At 49.9% G+C, this 19,274-nt stretch overlaps 8 protein-coding genes across 8 annotated transcripts; 3 read left to right on the top strand and 5 right to left on the bottom strand.

The window, feature by feature from the left end:
• Positions 1 to 146: 146 nt before the first annotated feature.
• On the top strand, positions 147 to 2,490 carry BO79DRAFT_286358 (F-box protein; the record flags this gene model as incomplete). The annotated part of the gene is made up of 3 exons (XM_025688461.1): positions 147 to 1,616; positions 1,682 to 2,214; positions 2,265 to 2,490. The coding sequence occupies 2 exons, from the start codon at positions 147 to 149 to the stop codon at positions 2,096 to 2,098; spliced, it is 1,887 nt and encodes a 628-aa protein (XP_025541792.1). The 3' UTR covers positions 2,099 to 2,214; positions 2,265 to 2,490.
• Positions 2,491 to 3,484: 994 nt separating this feature from the next.
• BO79DRAFT_191814 (phosphatidylserine decarboxylase family protein) lies at positions 3,485 to 4,966 on the top strand. Its single transcript, XM_025680854.1, has 2 exons — positions 3,485 to 3,602; positions 3,667 to 4,966. The coding sequence occupies exons 1-2, from the start codon at positions 3,562 to 3,564 to the stop codon at positions 4,955 to 4,957; spliced, it is 1,332 nt and encodes a 443-aa protein (XP_025541791.1). The 5' UTR covers positions 3,485 to 3,561; the 3' UTR covers positions 4,958 to 4,966.
• Positions 4,967 to 5,260: 294 nt separating this feature from the next.
• BO79DRAFT_142683 (aminotransferase class I/II-fold pyridoxal phosphate-dependent enzyme) lies at positions 5,261 to 6,662 on the bottom strand (the record flags this gene model as incomplete). The annotated part of the gene is made up of 3 exons (XM_025678288.1): positions 5,261 to 5,644; positions 5,698 to 5,840; positions 5,894 to 6,662. The coding sequence occupies 3 exons, from the start codon at positions 6,660 to 6,662 to the stop codon at positions 5,261 to 5,263; spliced, it is 1,296 nt and encodes a 431-aa protein (XP_025541790.1).
• Positions 6,663 to 8,651: 1,989 nt separating this feature from the next.
• Positions 8,652 to 10,055, bottom strand: BO79DRAFT_281203 (trichothecene 3-O-acetyltransferase; the record flags this gene model as incomplete). The annotated part of the gene is made up of 1 exon (XM_025688136.1): positions 8,652 to 10,055. The coding sequence occupies one exon, from the start codon at positions 10,053 to 10,055 to the stop codon at positions 8,652 to 8,654; it is 1,404 nt and encodes a 467-aa protein (XP_025541789.1).
• Positions 10,056 to 11,064: 1,009 nt separating this feature from the next.
• Positions 11,065 to 12,654, bottom strand: BO79DRAFT_191813 (putative sugar transporter; the record flags this gene model as incomplete). The annotated part of the gene is made up of 1 exon (XM_025680853.1): positions 11,065 to 12,654. The coding sequence occupies one exon, from the start codon at positions 12,652 to 12,654 to the stop codon at positions 11,065 to 11,067; it is 1,590 nt and encodes a 529-aa protein (XP_025541788.1).
• Positions 12,655 to 13,283: 629 nt separating this feature from the next.
• BO79DRAFT_253132 (rhamnogalacturonase rhgA) lies at positions 13,284 to 14,787 on the bottom strand (the record flags this gene model as incomplete). Its single annotated transcript, XM_025685973.1, has 4 exons — positions 13,284 to 13,756; positions 13,812 to 14,013; positions 14,066 to 14,104; positions 14,161 to 14,787. 4 exons carry the CDS (start codon positions 14,785 to 14,787, stop codon positions 13,284 to 13,286), a joined length of 1,341 nt encoding a protein of 446 aa, XP_025541787.1.
• An 887-nt stretch (positions 14,788 to 15,674) lies between these two features.
• BO79DRAFT_236582 (YdcF family protein) lies at positions 15,675 to 16,558 on the bottom strand (the record flags this gene model as incomplete). The annotated part of the gene is made up of 1 exon (XM_025684600.1): positions 15,675 to 16,558. The coding sequence occupies exon 1, from the start codon at positions 16,491 to 16,493 to the stop codon at positions 15,675 to 15,677; it is 819 nt and encodes a 272-aa protein (XP_025541786.1). The 5' UTR covers positions 16,494 to 16,558.
• A 1,032-nt stretch (positions 16,559 to 17,590) lies between these two features.
• Positions 17,591 to 18,541, top strand: BO79DRAFT_226709 (uncharacterized protein; the record flags this gene model as incomplete). The annotated part of the gene is made up of 2 exons (XM_025683818.1): positions 17,591 to 17,964; positions 18,031 to 18,541. The coding sequence occupies 2 exons, from the start codon at positions 17,591 to 17,593 to the stop codon at positions 18,539 to 18,541; spliced, it is 885 nt and encodes a 294-aa protein (XP_025541785.1).
• Positions 18,542 to 19,274: the final 733 nt, after the last annotated feature.

Genomic DNA, 19,274 nt, shown 5'->3' with positions numbered 1-19,274 from the left:
ATCGCCAATCGATAGCGATAGCCAAGGCGGTGAAGCGCAAGGCGGGGCAGAATGGAAAGATGGGCTTCAACAATCTTCTTCCCCGCAGGCCTGCAACTTCTTCAACTTCCTTCTTCTATTTGCATAACGGTTCTTTCACTTCCAAGATGTCTGCCTCCCCATACATGGCAGACCCTCTTACCGTTTTACCGCCCGAGATTGTCCTGCGCGTTGTGGAATTTCTTCCAGTCTCCGCTGTAGCGTCGCTGACCGCCGTCTCCAAGCCCTGGCACCAATTTATTGACATCACCCATCGAGAAGCCATCTACAGTTCCGAATCGAAAACCGCCCAACCCCCAGGAGGCGCCCGCGACTTTTCATTTTTGTCGGACAGTACCACATCATTCACCAAATTGTTTGAGAATCCTACATCATGGAAAGATCTATGCAAGCGCCAGAAGCTGCTCGCCCGCAATTGGGCCGCTGAGCGCCCAGTGACCCGCGAGTCAGTGCTTCAAGTGGGCAACAATCCTGTCTGGCGGTTCCGGGCAGACTTTAAGCGCCGGTTCTTCATTTCCACGTCACATGCGGGTGGACTGAATGTTACGGATATGGATACGGGCAAAATTCTATGGCGGCTACCCTCCACGCTGGAACGTGATGAGAGTTCGGTTCGCCCGTATGCCCATCTGGAGTACCAGGACGGAATGGCGGTCTTTGACCGTGAGGGAGATGCGCTTGAGGTCTGGCAGGCTGATCAGGAGGGTGCCAAGCGTGGAGAGTTTCGGCGCATCGCAATCTTAGACCATAATTGTCAGACAAGAGGCTTCCAGCTGTCGTACTGGACGCTATGTGTGGTTTCCACACAGGGACAAGGCTTTGTGTATGATATGACGCAGCGGCCTCCGAAGCTGACGACACACATCTCTATCGAGAATGATGCCGTCGGACATTTGGATCAGAGCGCGGACGCTGTCATCTACTCTATGGGTCCCCGCGGTTATCACATCTACAACAAAGCGACCGGCGAGTTCCTAGGCGCACTGCAGCCGTTCCGTTGCACAGACATGTATCACATTCTTCCACCGGTTGCTACCTCCCCATCTGCGATCGCTGCACTAGCTGCTGCTGCGCGACACGGCCCGACTCAGCAAATGGTCGCCCTTGGCAAACCTCGCAAAGATTGCTTGGTGCCAATCGAGCTCTCCAAGGGTCCTCTTCCGCCACCGACCGACTTTGAACACGTGAGACATGGTGACGACGAATGGGGTGCTGGTATGCTCCACGGTGACCTGTTTGTTGGGTTTTCCCGCGCTGGTCGTGTCTTTGTATGCTCCAACTGGCGGAAGGCCCTACAGACCGAGAACGGGATTTCAGAACATGGGTCTCTCATCGAATGCGAGTCGGACGGATCCAACTTTGACCTAGGCGGCTGGTTGTCTGTGCGCAATCACCGTGTGATGTTTGAGATACAGGATAGGATCTATGTCGTCGCTCTCGACGACGACAACAAGATTCAGAACGTTAATAACCCAGCTCGGGCTTCCTACTCTCTGCTCACTAGCTCGGTGCCACAGCTTGCCGTGCCGGTCAGTTTCATGGCGTTGTATGATGATGCGATCATGACTACCTACACTGTTCGTCCTATGTGCCCTCTTACCAGAAACTGAATCAGAAAATGCAAGCTAACGGATAATCACAGACTCTCGGCTTCCGTCAACATAATGCTGATATTCCAGACGATGATCAGGACGAGGGGCCTGCTCGCATCTTTCCCACCAAAGCCATCCGCATTGTCAGCCTAGCGCCCGATCTCTCCGACGGCAAGTCTGTTCCCGTCGACGACCAACAGGCGACAGGCGAAGGACTCTGGAGCTCCGAACCACGTCAACGGCGGACTGAGGATAACTGGCGCTCACAGGCAGGGCTTTTGCAATTAGTCAGCCTTCTCGGGGATGAGCTCGACGACGAAGACGATGCTGAGATGGAGGCCTTGGCCAGGGAAAATGAAGAGGAGTGGGAAGATCTGGAAGACGATGACTTTGATGATCATGATCATGATCATGAGGGAGATGAGGAATCTGAGCCAGAGCCTACGCGTGAACATGGGACAGCCTAAACATAGAGCAGTGAGGGCAGGTCTTGAATGGCCAGTAACCAATACGAACAGGATAGGTCCAGAATGACCCATCACGATTTGATTACCGATCTCCCAAGAGAACAAACCGTAAGGGGGTGAGATGAGTCTTGTTTGAACGTGAGAGAAACTAGCTGACTATTACCAGATAACGATATATGCCAGGGAGGGATGGAAAATTCGCATGAGCGACAACGGATACTCACGAGGCATCCTTCCCTATGTAGAGACTTACTAACCTGCCATTTAGCTGCGTAGAACCGTGGACTATATAAAACTCTACTCCGAAATCGATATCACGGAGGAACAAACCGCATTTGTCAATCGGATTATGGTACATAACACCCTAAGCCGGAAGCCTATACGTATATAGCCAGAGACATCCTCTAGGTGCTTCTACTATGAGGGATATTCGAATTATCGTCTACCTTGTCGACTTTTAATTAGATTAGTACATACTATCAATGATGTACTCCAAACAGTGACTACAACTTCACACAATAGAGTGTCTTAGCGTAACTAGCAATATACTATTCCTATATCGATCATATCGATGGTATGTGATGCCTGCTATCCCCTCGAAAACATACAAATATCCCTGCGATGATCTCAACCTCTTTGCAGTCCAGACTAGTACTCCTCATATAAACATAATAAGCATACAAGATAGCCCCAAAACACTAGCGCCCACCACATATATTCCCAACATCCAGCATCGACCATCCCAGCCTTCATATACCTAACCAAAGCCCGCGCCCGCGTCTTAGATACACCCAGACCGCTCCCCTCACCGCCAAGCCCGGCAGAACCTAGCGAACCTCGATCAGAAAATGGCGGATATAAACGGATATAAACGGATATACATTCTATGCACCCCCGAAAATCTGAGCCGGCATTCTGTTGTTTTTTTGACCGCCTTTAGTCTGGTGGTGGCAGAATTATTCTATGGATTAAAGCGGGTTTACGGAGTAGGTTCTTGGGTATGTACTTGCAGTTTTTCTACGATTCCTTTTATGATTTACATCCTTTTTCGTCTATATTGCCTGTTAGGATATTAGAAACTGTCCCAGCCAGTTATCTACACAGCAATTCCTCTTGAAAAGTGTTATACCCCGTTAGCGACACCTCCGCGGGAGAGACGGCTAAGCCTAGGCCATGATATGACATCACGGCCGGGGATGGCTTCGCCTTTAGCTTCACGACGGCTCTGGGTCCCCACCCCTGTTGCTGCCATCATGATGATGCAATTGCTGATATTGTTGTTCAATTCAAGCTGATTCTTGAATCTCGATGGAGTTTATAAACACTTGAAAAGGCCCATTTGGGTCGTTTGTGTTCTGCGATAAGCTTTTGCCAAGGCTGTCTGATCTGATATTGAAAACTATCAGTCTTGATTTTGATTTTGAGTTAAATTGAATTTGTTCGAATTGAATTGAAGTACAAAGATGGCTCCCAAGTATAAGAATCATACGCCTCGGTTGCATCAGTATGTATCTTCTGTTCTTAAGGTGGATATTTAGCAGGGTATTTGGCTAACATGTTTTTGGTAGCCTTGGTAAATGGATGCCTTCTACACTCGACGCCCATCATGAATGGCTGGGAGGTGTCATCGCACATGTGGACAGCAAGGAATCTCACGACCTTCATCCAGTGATTCAGGAATTCCAGGACCTCATTGAAAACAACACTCGCGTATACCTGCTCATCTCCGCCATGTTTAACGAACTCCCTCGAAACCGAACGTACTCTACGGATCCTACCGGCTGTCCCCAAATGCAGGACTACAAGCACATGTTACGTGTGCTGAACCATCTCATAACCACTGCCCCCTCATGGAACGACTTTTCCCACCGTGTGGGACTGGTCGGGTTGCCTATTAATGCGGTCTTGGATTGGCCGATGGGTACTCCGAGTGGATATGCTGCGTTCCTGGATCCAGATGTCAACCGCATGATTAAGAAGTTGCTTAATGCATGGGGCGATTTCCTCAAGTCACCGGAGTCAGCGAAGGTGCTGGATGATTCGAAGTACGGGTGGTTTGGCGAGACAGCCAAGTCTGATCTAGAGGAGGTAGGCAATGTGCAGAAGACGAATTACTCGTTCGAGGACTTGTATGTCTGCGACCCGTCGGCAGAGCATCATGGCTTCAACTCTTGGGATCATTTCTTCACTCGGTTGTTCCGAGAGGGTATCCGTCCCGTTGCCTCACCCAGTGACGACAAGGTCATTGCCAATGCGTGTGAGTCGCAGCCATACAAGGTCGCGTATGATGTCAAGGCGCGCGATCAGTTCTGGATCAAGAGCCAGCCATACTCGGTATACGATATGGTGGGGTGTGATCCGTTGGCTAAGCAGTTTGAGGGCGGCACGGTCTACCAGGCGTTCTTGAGTGCATTGAGCTATCACCGCTGGCATGCACCGGTATCCGGGAAGATCGTCAAGGCGTATGTCGTGGATGGAACATACTACTCTGAGCCTTTGTTCGAGGGCATCGGAGACCCGGATCCATCCAACCAACATGGGATTGATAGCGCTGGCGAGGTCATGTCTCAGGAATACCTGACCGCCACGGCTACGCGGGCTGTTATATTTATCGAGTGCGACAACCCTGATATTGGGCTCATGGCGTTCCTGGGCGTGGGCATGTGCGAGGTCTCAACCTGTGAGATTACTGTCTCCGAGGGCCAGCATGTGTCCAAGGGTGATCAGATTGGTATGTTCCATTTCGGTGGCTCCACGCATTGTCTGCTCTTCCGGAAGGGGGTCAATGTCCAGGGATTCCCATCGCCTAAGCTGCGACATAACGTGCCTGTCAGAAGCCAGCTGGCGGTGGTGGATTGATAGAATTAGTGTATCCTACATGTAAATATGTCCACGAAAATAGTTATGATATTTGTATATGACTGAAAACGATTACATATACTTACAGTATTCTGACAAGCTAAAGACAGCTAAAGATATACGACGACTCACAGTTTCGAGATAAAACAAAAGTAATCTTATTCTCTAACACTAGTCTGTAGTATAGTTCCCAAGATAGACTCCTCGGCGTTTATCTTGCGGCAGTCGCCACATGACCCACAACATCATTCGCCAAAACAAAGGGCTACTTCTTTCATTCCTCTTCCCACATGCTCACCCACCTCACATTTTCGCCATGATTTGAACTGACTCCACTGGCTGATATTGCTCAGTAGCCCAATTCATGATTAACTGAATTACCCCATCCATCTCCTCTCGGGTATTGTCCGCGTGTATCATCAACCGTACTCGACCCGTTCCCTTGGGCACAGTGGGGTGATCAACGGAATTTACCCAATATCCTGCCCGCCGCAGCCTCTTGCACAAGTTGTTAGATTGCTTAGGCTTCGTGATTATTGGAACTATCGGTGACTTGAATGGCCTGGTATACCATGTTTTCTCAGTGGGCAGGGTAAGGATGTTTCGCTCTTTGATATCCTCCCACTGAGGGTGTTTTGTCAAAGTCCAATAGAAGTACCATATGTTCTTTTGCAGACGTTGCTGGCGCTACAACATGGAAGTCAGTAATGCTGACAACTTACTAGGGTGACAGGACATACCCTGTGTCCTTCCTGTGTGGCCAGTATCTCATAGGCTGCGCGAACAGCTGCCACGGTTGTGAAAGATGGCGCAGTACTGAATATGATGTTCCGCCCATAGTTGATCAGTGCCTCTTTGATAGTCGAATTGCACAATACCACCGCTAGTCGATAATATCAGCATTGCCAATGATTGAACAATGATGGGTCGTCGTACCTCCGGATGACGCCAGCGCCTTTCCACAGGTATGTAACCTGATCGAGAATTCATTCTCAAGTCCATACAAAGAGACGACTCCTGAGCCATGTGGCCCAATGATGCCGTTAGAATGTGCTTCGTCGATTGAAAGGATATAGTTCCCTCGAGGCAGAGTGTCATAGGCAACCTTTACAATCTCGTGAAGAGGAGCCACATCTCCATCCATGCTATAGATTGACTCGATTGGAATAAACACAAGTCGTTTACCTTCTGCCACTTCGGAGTTCTGGTCCCGGAGCTCTTCTAGGCGTTGTCGCAGAGAAAGGCTGTCGTTGTGACGGAATGAAATGCTCTTAGCTCGTCCCAGCCGCATGCCCTCACGAATGCTAGAATGCACTAGCTCGTCGAAGACAATGAAGTCCCCGGGCTGCGGAATCGCGGACCAGATGGCGGTATTAGCATCATACCCGGATCCGAAGAAAAGAGCGTCCTCGGCATTGTGAAATTGAGACAAATCACGTTCAATATCCAGTAAGAATTGCTTTGTGCCCTCGAAGCATCGCGAGGAGTTGGTTCCAATAGTGAAATGGGGATGTCTTTCAAGCTGATGAAGAAAAGCCTCGGTCAAGAGTCCAGATGCTGAGAGGGACAATGTATCATTTGATCCAAAGTCCACTGTCCCTTCAAACTCGTCTGGCGAGGCTGGCTCATACAATCTTCCCTCCGCGCGACGGCGGTCCAGCAAGACTTGAAGTTTTTGACAAAGAATATCTCGTCCGATGCTCATATTGTTTGATTGATGGTTTGAAGGTTCCTCTTGGTAAATCCACTCATTGACACCATCTTGCCTTAAATACCCGGAAGCTGGCGATCACTTCCCTACTGCCAGTCCAAGGCCTCCGTGTACAATGATCGACTGCGTACTCATGTTGTGCGTACCACATACCCTTTTGGAAAACATAACTAGATTGACATCTGATAGAATGACCAACGTAGTGCGTCATTTGAGGGATAAAAGCCAATGACCTTGGTGGCCATGACGGTGATGCAGTGGATCATCTACATACAATTTTCTAGAATACCCACTTCCTCGAAAAGCGCGTCAGTGTGACCGTCACTTCCTCAGGAGACCCGGCCATGGTTCATATATGATCGAGGGATCCGAGCGTGCGCGGCACCGACGTTGTCAACCTATGTGCCATGCGGTAGTCGTTGAATCCTAGCATAACATGACCCTTGTGCGCTTTTGACCAAACGCCTTTGCCATATCCGCCTGCCAAGTGATCTATTTGGAACTTAAACTTTCCATTAATCAGGGACAACCATGGGCAGCTGGATCGAATCCGGTTTCGTAGGCTTAAGCTTCAGGGCAAGCTTTATTTATGTGGCACCAGGGATCTGGGGTACCTTCCTAATACGTTTCGAACCGAACACTGAATATCTGACTGGAACCTGGCACCTGCACCTCTTTCCAAAGTTTATGAGTCTCATTTGCTGTTTCGGATATGCAACAGCGCCACTGACGCCAGACTCCTATATCTTATTCACTCGGTACCCGCTACAGCTAACTTTATAGGACTTATCTCGGACATTCTAAGCAATTGCCATGGGTGTTCGGCAACTGTATGATTGGCTTGACACGCCTGGATATGGGAAGAGACAAAAGTTACTAGGGAGAGAGCATCTTCATAACCTACAATGAGGATTTACTTTTCCCTGGGTCGTCACTGTTACTATATCTGGTGGCTTTATGTTCGGTTCGTCACTGCATCTTTGGTCGGAACGTGGCGATGTTCTACATCCACTTAGCTCCTGGGCGTGTTCGACTGGAAGTATCATGGTAGGTGCGGATCAATATCCGGAAGAGATTCCTTACAAACTCGACCTAAACCTTCAGAGAGGCAACCTTGCCTTGACCATTTAGCTCAAGTTTCTTCGCTGCGTTCTTTGGTGGGCCGCCATGCTACAAACAGGTTATTGCTTCCCACCGGCTGTAAGGAAAGACTTATAAGTTTGGACTGCCCTATATAGCACTCGTCGCTGTTCGCTTCCAGCCAGTCACCATGCAGCCCTCAGTTCGATAACACTAATGTCATCTACCACTTTGGTGCACACCCTCCTGCTAGCACGTCTAACGTTGCCCATCTGGCCGGTCAACCCGTCAACCAAGCAATTCTACTATTTCTTTACCAGCTTTTAAGTTCTTCCAATTGGTTAGCAGTCTCTCCATGTTGTGAATGTGTATGGCGGGGAGGAATAGGTGGGAGAGCTTGTTCCTCTACGGATTCCGCGGGGTCATGCCCACCTACAACTAACTAACAGTGCGGCTAAGCTTGAGTCATCATGCCTCACTGCCCCTTGTACCTTGCGGTTCAGCCCGCCCACAGGAAGACAAGCTGACAATCTATTGCCCTTGTTGAATTGAACCGGTCACCCAGTATCCGCCAACTGAGGGGTTCGGTGGATTGGACCATCACACTCCGGAAACCCTAATCGGCCCGGTTGTTTAGTACCCATACGCAAGCGACATAGCTATATATCTTCATATAATCTACGATTTACCTTTTATCTCATCTTCCTAACACGAGACCCGCAACTACACCATGACGAGTGGCTTTTACAGATGCTGCTTGGACCTTTGTAAGGGACAGGACCCTGTAAATGCTATTACAGAGGTTCTTTCGTACTTTCTCTTTATTGGCGCTGAGCAACCTAAGTCCAAGAAATCTCGATATCCCAATGTCAATCGCTGAGCTACAGAAGGGATCCCACCAGCTCATCCAATATACTCTACTACATGATTCCACTCCGGATCATGTCTCAATGCCTCCATGTCAGCATCGGTCAAACAAACAAGCATGTCTAAATCTCCCTCCGGCTGCATGGGAAAGATATATAGCAAACCGGGCACTACGTTCCCCGAGAAGTTAGGTCGTCGTACGAAGTCGGGGCGGCCGAGTATTCCAAATTCAAGGTGCATGATATCTGCCCGTGAGAGCGACGACATTCCTACATCTGTATCGGGATTGAAGACCCCACCATATGTTATTATCGATTTATCCGGCTGTTGTGCAATAAACGTCGCGAAGCTTCGTACATGGTACGCTGTGTTTGCGAGATTCATTTCCCGGCGAAGGTGGGATGCTATCGAATGCAGTGGCAGGTCGATCAGTTCACCGAAGGTCAGCCAGGTCGCTACATTATGAACAAGGTCGCCCATATACTCGGCCGGAACACCCATTACTTTGCGGCCGTCAATAGCACGCGAGAACCTTGATCGGGTATCAGGCGTATTGCGACGCTGACGCATCATGGTGAGCTTCTTCCAGAAAAACGCGCTGATAGCGTCGTCGCCTGTGATGAAAAGCACCTCTGGATCTGACTCTCCGGGAGGCGGAGTAGCCTGTGTCTTGAGATCAGTCACCTTGGCTGCAGCCAGACGTACAACATGCCACTGGGCTGGTTCTGGGCACTCCACAAGCTGCACGTCTGTACCGGGAGGGAGCAGGTAATGACTATGGTCGAGCATCGGCTCATCCGGACGCAGAAGAGGAACGACATTGCGTCTATCACAATTTATCTTCTCCAGCAGATCGTCGGAGAACCTCTCTGCTCGCATAGCCTGAGCAACGAGCCTGGCAAAGCCGAATACTCCCCCGCCGTCCGTCATATTGTGTTGAGTAGCAAAGTCGATAAGCACACCCCCTTCGACAAAAATCGCCTGGAGGCGGATCACACGGGAGGGATCCTCCTCTGAGTCTTCGAACCGCTGAGGGAACGCCGTAGTGGGTGCTAGTAGACTGGAGTCCAGCAAGTAATTCGGAGCCTTCAATCGCTGGATTTCCTGATACGGCGGAAGCTCATGCGAGACGTCCTTCACTTCAATAAGCCGGTCCGGGGCCGGACAAGGCACAACGACATATCTCCCCGAGTTACCGGGACTTTTATCAACATTGATCACCTTTCCCGCCATCCATGGCACCTTCTCGCGGATCAAGGCGACAGCCGATATCAGATCAGATACGATGTCGTCACGGGTTACGCCTTCGGGCATAGAGAAAAGGAGTAAGATGTGGGTGTAGACCTGCAGCATGGGCAGTTGGCCGAGGACATCTTCATATCGACTGAGGTCTCCATATCGGCTGGGGTCTTTCTTAGTTGCTCTGCGGGGGCGGGTCATTGTGATGGTTTTCGTGGGATGGGATTGAAGTGTGCTGTCAATGACAGAAATATATAGTGAGACTACGTGTATTTAGATACCCCGCTAGGAGGCCTCTAGCTACTTATTTGAATGTATCCCTGTGTGTTACGTTGACCGAATACCCGGAGTATCTCAGCGGACTTGATAAGTATATCCTTTCTAGGACAACTTATCCGAAGGATCGTGGCTTGTAGAACATGTAAAGGCATTTTTGTGCAACGCTTCACTGAGAGCGCAAGCCGATATCATAACTTACTCATACCATCGGTAGTACTACTCCCTTCTCAGCCTTTCAGTCCCCCCAATGATATAATAATATCTTCCCCCGAAACACCATAACCATAATCCTATTCCCAAAACACAGTCTAGTACCCAATTAAGCAATCTAATATCCCCTAACTAACTCCCTAATAGCCTCCAAACATGATACCACCCTCAGACATATCAAATTACCTCTCATGCATAAGTATCTGCAAATTAGTAAATTACTCTAGCAGACAGTACGCGCAATCCCGCAGAAAACAAGCATAAATAATTTCTAGTTAAGTTGCATGTCTGTCTTACCTTGAAACTCTAATCATCGAATTATTTTATGTGCGTGTGCATTATGTGTGTGTATGCGTGTAGGCATGCATGCAGGCAGGTATGGGATTATGGCTTTTTATGCAGATTGGTTTTGCTCAGGGATAAATGGTTTCTCTGCTCTTAGGGGGGTTGGGTGCTGTTGGGTAGTTGGTACTTACTATCTAATTGTTTGGTATTGCTGGAGGGAGAGGGAGTGGGTGTGGCATTTCATGTCAATTCAATGTAAATGTATGTCATATCATATTCTTCATATCATCATAAAGTATGATCATCACAAGTACTATCCCCGTCCCTCCCTTTATGTACCTCCTGATATACCCTGCCATGTCATACAAGCACGGCATACAACCCCCCCCTACCAATTAATCCTAGTACCTACACTGTGTACTCCCAACAACAACAACTATAAACTCATCCTCCCCCGCGTCTCATACGGTATCAACACGACCAACAACCCGGCCAGCACAAACATCCCCCCACTAACATACACCGGCACAGCGGTCTCCATATTCGACACCAGAGCAATAATCGGCGCCAAGATCCCTCCAATCCGATTCGCGCCCCCGACCAACGCATTCCCGGTGCCGCGATACTGCGTCTCAAAGATCTCCGGCGTATAGGCATACAGCACCGCATACAGCAAACTGCTAGTGAAACTGTAGGCGCAGTTCCAACCCAACAAGGCACTGGAGGTCTTCGCCGTCGTGGACGCGAGCAAAAACGCGCCCGTGGAGAGTGTGGCGAGACACAGCGTGCCCTTGCGTCCTAATCGAGGCATCTCGACCATCACTCCGCCGACTAAGCTGCCGGGGACGCCGACCGCGGCGATGATGAGCGAGTTGCGGTACGTGATGTACGTTGAGCCGTCGCCAAATTGGATCCCGCGCATTTGCTGCAGGTAGGGGAGGAAGTTGTTGTACAGGGGGAAGCCGAGGCCGACGAGAGCCCAGATGAGGATCATGAGGGTCGTGGACCAGGCGCGGCGCGGCGTGCGGAAGAGAGCGCGCACGTAGGGGGCGGAGAGTGGTTCGAGGCGCATGCGGAGGTGGTCGAGGGCGCTGAGTGCTCCGTTGTTGGGTGTTGTGTGGGTTGGGGTGGGGGTGTTGGTGGTGGTTGTTTCGGTGCTGCTGGAGATGGGTCCGTCGTCTTGGAGGTCATCTATGGATAGAGAGGAGCTGGTGCCGTTGCGACGCGCGACTTCATGGACGACGGCGACGGATTCTTCGTGGCGGCCTTTGCCCATGAGGTACTTGGGGGATTCGTAGAGAGTGAAGAATAGACATCGGGCTAGGCACATGAAGAGAGCGAGGCCGCCCATTGCGATGAGGAAGTAGCGCCAACCCATGTTGGAGGCCTTGGTGCAGTGGTCGGCGGAGGCGCAGGTCATTTCGCCGATCAGAGGCCATGCGACGAGGTTGGCGAGGAGCTGTGCCAGCGCCCAGTTGATTGATAGTACCGTGAGCAGGTACTGGTGCGAACCGGGGAGAAACTCGAGGAAGATGGCCGAGTCGACGGGCAGGTTGCCGCCAACGCCAAAGGACCATAATGCAGCGAAGACGCCCACGGCTGCGAAAGACGGTGAGCCAGCAGCGACCAGGCCGAAAATGGCGGTGATGGCAATGGTCAAGTTGAAGGCCCATCGCCGACCGAACAGATCGCAGGTGAAGCCCCAGAAGAGCGAGCCGGCTAGAAGCCCGATGTTTTGGGCCAGGGACAGTAATGGCGGCCGGGCGACGCTGAATTCATATGACACTGGGACGAGGATGAGGGAGGTGACGATGGGCCATAGGTTGTCGCTGGCCCAGCCGAATCCAATGACGCCGAATAGCTGCCACTGATACCTGCCCATGCCGATGTCTTGGATAGCGCGGTTGAGCAGGTCGGCCTTGTAGCGATAGGCAGCAGCAGCAGCATTGGGCGTCGGCGGGTTCGAAGCCCCTTCCAGCGTCGATAACACGGGCTCTGCCTCATCTGGTTTGGATGCGCCCGTCATGATCACGGCGATGTGAGGATGACAAGTTGAAGAATAGATTCCTCGGGGTTGATCCGGTCGGTTTGGAATTGCGGGGTTGAAACAGAAAATCAGCGAAGCTTATCGGCGGCAATTTTCTGGTCGCATCTCAACTTGCGATCGGGAGCAGAATCTCGTTCAGTGAGGCTGCCAAACAGATGTCATTTTGTGAGAGTGAAAGAAAGTGAAGAAGGAGTGAAGGGGAAGTGGAGAGGGAGAGAAGCGACAAGAAACAAGACATCCGGATGCGGAGGAGGATGTGCACGGTGATTAATGATGGATGATTACACAAGACACGAGGATGAGATGAGCATCAAAGAAAAACTCACGGAAGAAACCTTAAGATGGCGGGATCTGCAGGGCCGATGGTCTCATTTCTTTTCATCGCCAGCCAATCACGCATTATATATGCATGAATTGCGCATTCTTCCATCCTCAGGATGCAGATCTTGAAGTAAAGGAAATGAAATCATCTTGAGAGATACACCGCCAGTTAAATGTGTTATTAATTACTCATTTACTCACTGGTTAACTATCTACACACTGTACACACCTGCCCTCACCTATTCCACCCCTGCCAAAGGGTAGCAAAGAATGAATCATTCTCGATTTCAAGCTGTCGTGGCAGCCGATGCCAAGGGACTGATCGCCGTCACGCCGGGATAGAAGGAAGTCGGGATGGTAGGGATGGGGATGGACGCGGTCGTGCCAAAGTCCGTGGTGAGATCCGCTGCCATCGTGGTGGCCGAGTATCCTGAGGGCGCCGTGGTGACAGTCTGGGTGGTCGTGTACGAGGTGGTGGAATCGCTGTCTTCGAGGCAAAATCCATCACCATACGCCGACTCGCAGGTGTAGGTCTGCTCATCGCCGCTTTCGGTCCACATGGCAAAATCCTCGATGGTGATGTCGGTGCAAGGGGCCGTGTCCGAGCATACCACCTTGATGGGCCCGCGTTCGGCACCATCCGCCTCCGTTCCCTTCCAGTTCTTGAATGTGATGTTACTCAGTTCCACGCCGTCGCCATCCACGGCTGTCATGCTGCTCCAGTAGCTGTCAATATCCAGAGAATAGGCGTTTCCGTGTCCTGCAACGCATTAGCCGGGGGCTATATATACCTAGTTCGAGTGGGCCAGACATACCAATGAAGTTCTCTAGAAGGGTGTTCTTGACTGTCCCACTACCGCCATTGCTCTTGATCATGTACATCTGGTTGGAACTCCAGGTGTAAACGTTGCGGTACAGGATGTCAGTTATATCGGTGTCAGCGCCGAGAGAACCCATCGCACAACCTCCACTCCAGTTGCAGTAGATGCTTTCCACTAGGATGTTGTTGGCAGGGCTCTGCGGGTTGTCAGTAACCGAGCTAGGGATGGTCATACCAGGTGGGCCCTACCTTGACCGTGACACATTCATCCTTGTTGGTCACCTCGACCTGGGTACATGAATCAGCACTGGAAGCTTTCCATTGTGATATGATGTGGAACATACGTCGTGAACCCAGATGTTGCTACCCCACACATCAATCCCATCCAAGCCTCCCGAGTTACCACCCCGGATAGCCATGTTATACACTTCTCCATCGGAGCAGTCGTCCATGACGAAGTGGAAGGCAGGCGCGTCCACGAGAATGATATCATGCACCGCGAAGTTGCTCACATCCTGGAGTCGCAGAATCCGTGGCCCATCAAGATCGCCCTCCCGGTGGTACACATATCCGAATCCCTGGACGGCACCAGAGGACGAGTTGCTGTACAACTCAAAATCGGAAGAATTCTCCACTAGAATCATATTACCTCCATCGGTGCCAGTACGGTAAATAGTACCGTCCAGGATGATGGCGGTCGCCTTGCCTCCTGACAGAGACACCCAGGTATCCATCGCATAGTCACCAGGAGGAATATAGATCAGACCTCCATCCGAGCACGCATCCCAGGCTTCTGAGAGGGCGGACCCAATGTCGGTGGAGTTGTCCGCCACAGCACCATAGTCCAGGATGTTACACGTCTTGGTCGCAGCCTTCGAGTGTGCCGAAGTGAGCGGACCGACGCTACCGGAGAGCTGGCCGTTGACCAGCAACGGGGCGAGGGCGAGAGCGAGGATGGAAAGAGCAGGCATGGTGAGAAGCTACTTTGCAAGTGTCTCTCTGCTTGGTCTCAACCGATCGCAGCAATTGCCGCTGGCCTTTTATAAGCATCCAGTATGCCACATACCTCGAGGGCAGCTCCTCCCACCGGAGAATCCATAGCCGCCCCTGTCACCTCAGCTCATATGAGGTGGCTGCAAGGATTGACACGACGGTGAGAGACGGCAGGGTTCCTCGATATTAATTCTGAATTCATTGTTTCGTCCCGTTGGTTTCCCGTTCCTGGACCGATGCCGATCATTTTCTTCTCGTGAATCAGAGGTCAAGCTTTAGCTCAGGCCTTTCAGAACAGTTCCTTATTCACGGAGAAATCGACTCAGGAGCAGGGACCCCGCCGGCTTCGAAACGAGCGCTGACGGGCGCTCGGCTACTTCGAAGGGGATATTGCAGCGATGATCATGTCGGAGCTGACGAAGAGTCAAGAACTAAGTCCCTTTAGCGGTTCGACAGGGTCGCTTGGCAATCCACGAGTCAGGGTCTACCGTTGGTGAGTCTCATGATTGCAGGAACGTGCACACATCAGTCGACAAGGGGCCATGGATTTCGGATTCAAGCTTACGTACCTGCAGACCTTTGAAGCTTGTGTTCGGTTGAAGATTTAATAGAGACAAGAAGTGCATCGGATGGGAGATGCCGTATCTGCTTACGTATGGTACCATATGTTACCTACTATATACCGTTATATACACCACAGTACGTAGCACACCGGCTACTTACAATACATTTCTATGTAAGTACGCGTCTGATACAGACAACATGGTATCATGAAGATGGGTCTCTAGTGGATATCTCGGCAGTTCCGATCGCGAGATTCCCCATAGTAAAACCACAGCCACAACACAACCTGAAAACGACCAATCTATCTCTTTGCCGAATCTTCTCCTATCCCCCGTTGGACCCTAGAATACGCGTGTTCAACCTCCTCCGGAATATCAACATGACCAATAAACCCCTTCCCCATGGGCCCATACCCATGCTCATCATCTCTCAGCCGTGGAATCTCACCCAGAACCAGACCCAAGAAGCGTGACATACTCCACAATGTTCCCGTCACCCCTGGCATACTACCATCATCATCGTATACCAACTCACCCTCCTCAAGCTTAACTCGAGGCACTATTATCGGCCAGCTGAGCAACTTCGGGGGGCTCGGCGCATACGCCTTTTCAAATGAGGCAACCGTCCGCCGAGCCATGGTCGGATCCTGCACAACAATCATAGATTTAGGTTCCGGGATGCCGTTCCTTGCCAATAATGCCCGTGTTTCTAAGGCATTCTGTCCGCAATTCGTGGACTTATCTTCTAGTAGAACCGTGCAGCCGGATTTTTGAATAAAAGTGGCATCAAAGCATCGCGTGAAGATGGTATGCAGGACGTGAGATTCTGGCTTGCCTGTGATTTCTGGGACGAGGTGTGCGTAGTCTGGGTGCCTCGATACGGCCTCGTAGAGATGAGGCGTGGAGTGGCCGATTCCACCACATAGAACGAGTGTTTTAGTTAATTGGGGGTTGCGCTCTAGGTGTTTGAAGACGGCTTCTGCGGGATAAAGCACAGCCGAGACACATATCACGATGCAGTCGGTATTGATTGGGGGGTGGGATGATGCTGGGATTTGTTCGTGGGCTAGAAATTGCGCTAGCAGATTGATGTCGTCCGGGTTGATGGATGAGGAGGACATTGTTTTTGCTGCTGATTCACCGACTGACTAGCTTGATAACTAGCCAATTTATCTAGCTGTTGACTTTAGTTCAATCTAGTTGCTTAGATTGCATATCGTGTGTTTGAGGCAGATGAAAGGAATTGGAGATTAGTTAATTACGGTCATACCCTCTTCCTGGAACGATGATTGGTCCAGGTTCTTGCGGGGTATCAATACCCCGAGACCCCGATTTATCTTCTCTCCCATGTTCGCTGTTCAGCAATTTCAAGAATTGCACGGCGGTTTTCAGCGAAATTTGACCTGCTAAGTATGTGGGAGATGCCATAGAATGGGTATGTACTATCCATTAATGTCTGGAAGATACGCCTACTGTAGGCATGCATTTTACCTAAATGTCTCTCCCTAATGTTGCGGACAAAAAATATACCACTTGATGACAAACACGGTGATTTCCTGCCGTTTATGTGAGCCACTTCCTGGTCAAACTCCAGATGGTAGTTACTACTCTTGAGCTGCTTGTTAGTTATCTGGACAGGGAGTGAGTATCTCAGCTGATAGTAAGTTGGACCCCAAAAGAAACCTTCAGGAACATTCCCTCCCTTTATTCTTTCTGATGAATCCTCTAATCTAATAAAATTCATATGGTTAGTTAATCACGGGAATTGCTTTAGGTCTATCTAGCATGAAATGGTGCTCTCCACTACTGCTCAGTTCTGCCCATGGAATACTATCTGCTACCACAAAGTCATTTCCACTACTGCCTCTGCTCGGCGGGAAATGCCAAACAAACTCTTCGCTTTACTGATTAGATCGACTATAGTGATCTTCCGAATAAATAGTATGGGGGCTATACTCTCGATGCTGACAGTAAAATAAGACACCCCGTGGCTCCTGCTTGACAATTTCCATTACACAAAGAGCCGTCCACGTGATACCATCGCAGATGGAGATAAACTCACATCACACAGAAAAGAAAGCACTTACACACCCCTCAATCTTGCATGATCCACTTATTTGCCTGTCCCAGGATACAAGGCTACAATCTTTCTTTTGTGTAGACCAGATCAAGCACACACCAACACAAGACATACGCGATGTCTCAAAGATCATTGTCGATGCTGTCAACTGTCTCGAGGGTTCGCCGTGGTCTCGACAAGTTGTTTGACAAAGTCATGGAACTTAGAAGATATGTGCCTACCGATGGTCATGTGAATATCCACAATCTAAAGTGTGTTGAACATGTAATTCGGTTTGACTTTGAGCAGTTGGACAATCCCGAGACTTGTTCTACAATCTTTCCTCCGGTCTTTTTTCGTCCTATGGAGTCAAATCAATTACGGAAATCCTATCCTGAGATACGCGGATTTGCGAACATTGATCAGTTCATCGGCAAACTGTCGCCCAAATTCCGCTGTAGTCAGATAGCTAGCCTTATCCATGATCGTGCGACCCGTGAGGTGATGATTCATCAAGAGCTTCAATTTGTTCAGTACGCTCCTTGCAAATAATATCACTCCATGGCAAACATGCTTCTTCTGCTAACATTTTGCGTCAGAGCACCAGACAGTACCTTTTGGTTGGAAACGGGTCTCACATGTCCTTACGGTAAGGGGCGTGATTGGTGGTCTGTTTCCAGGGTCTTAGAGCCAGAACCAAGGCCTGTTGATGGGCAAGCCTATCCTCATCTGGCTATTCATCTCATTGATACGAAGGAAGCTCGGGAAGACTCCATACTCTTCTCTGAATTCAGTGCATTGGTTTTTGCTATGCGAGGCCGCGCGAATCAGCGCAAGGTAGATTCAGAGACAGAGAAGTGGAGGCTTATGGAAAACGATGGTGAAGGGACAGAAGAATATCCATATCTCTTTCCTAATGAAGAGTACTTTCCTGTACTTCTCTTCTCTTTTGTCCTTCCTCAGCACGCAAGAATCCTTACTGCATGCATAGTCCAAGAAAAGCTGGTCAGTAGACAGTCGAAATTGTACAGCTTTGAATGGAAGAAGAGCGCGCCGATTGATTTTTTTCTTCGCCTCTACCTGAGCCGTCCTTTGGAGACCCGGGGGTGAGTACGACTATGTCCTCCACCGCACTTTCCCCACGCGTTTTTCCTTATGCAGTTTCTGCGTTTACTTGTGTAACGACAACAACCTACTACAGAGCACTCAATACTTCATGCTTTTTAGTTTTTATTCTTTTTCCCCCTTATTACCAATGTCAAATACTTGGATTATCTTTTCTATGCAAAGTAGCATTCATTCTTTTCACTATCTTAATTGCCCTTTGGTTGCTTATATTATGCTTTTTACATGCTCCAAAAATAAAGCTGAGTGGGCAGCAGCGGCTAAGACATACAATGTCATCGGCAAGACATTATTGACCTGGCCTGATCTGCGCTCAGGATCCAAAGTGAACAAAGAGCAGTACCTATTGTATCGTGTTCTGCTGCCCGACTGCAAGGAGCCCGTTTCTAGATCCCGTACGTTTTGGGTTTCCTACGACTCCCATCACCCAAGCACAAAATGTGCTATATGAAAGACAAAATATCAATCATATATTAGAATGTTGGGGAATGACAACTGGACTGATCCAGTATTGGGATCGTCTGGATCACTGAGGTTGCAGTCGGAGATTCGAAAGGAATGGCATAAGACCAAGAAAATGAAAATGCCAGGCGAAGACACAGTAATCTCTGTCTTTCTGGGACTTCTCAACCCCTGACCTCCACAATTCTCGGAACCAACAGTCATTCTGGTTCGGGGTGTCAATTCCTTGTGTAATTTGTTTCCTCTCTTGCCCAGC

Source organism: Aspergillus costaricaensis (assembly GCF_003184835.1).
Source record: "Aspergillus costaricaensis CBS 115574 unplaced genomic scaffold BO79scaffold_9, whole genome shotgun sequence".
In the NCBI taxonomy this organism is placed as follows: Eukaryota; Fungi; Ascomycota; class Eurotiomycetes; order Eurotiales; family Aspergillaceae; genus Aspergillus; species Aspergillus costaricensis.
This window is presented reverse-complemented; position numbering and strand designations above follow the sequence as displayed.

Excerpts from the sequence above, each read along its gene's own strand:
- BO79DRAFT_191814 (XM_025680854.1), top strand. The coding sequence starts at position 3,562 with ATGGCTCCCAAGTATAAGAATCATACGCCTCGGTTGCATCA. Across the intron at positions 3,603-3,666 it reads CATACGCCTCGGTTGCATCA|CCTTGGTAAATGGATGCCTT; the intron begins GTATGTATCTTC and ends TGTTTTTGGTAG.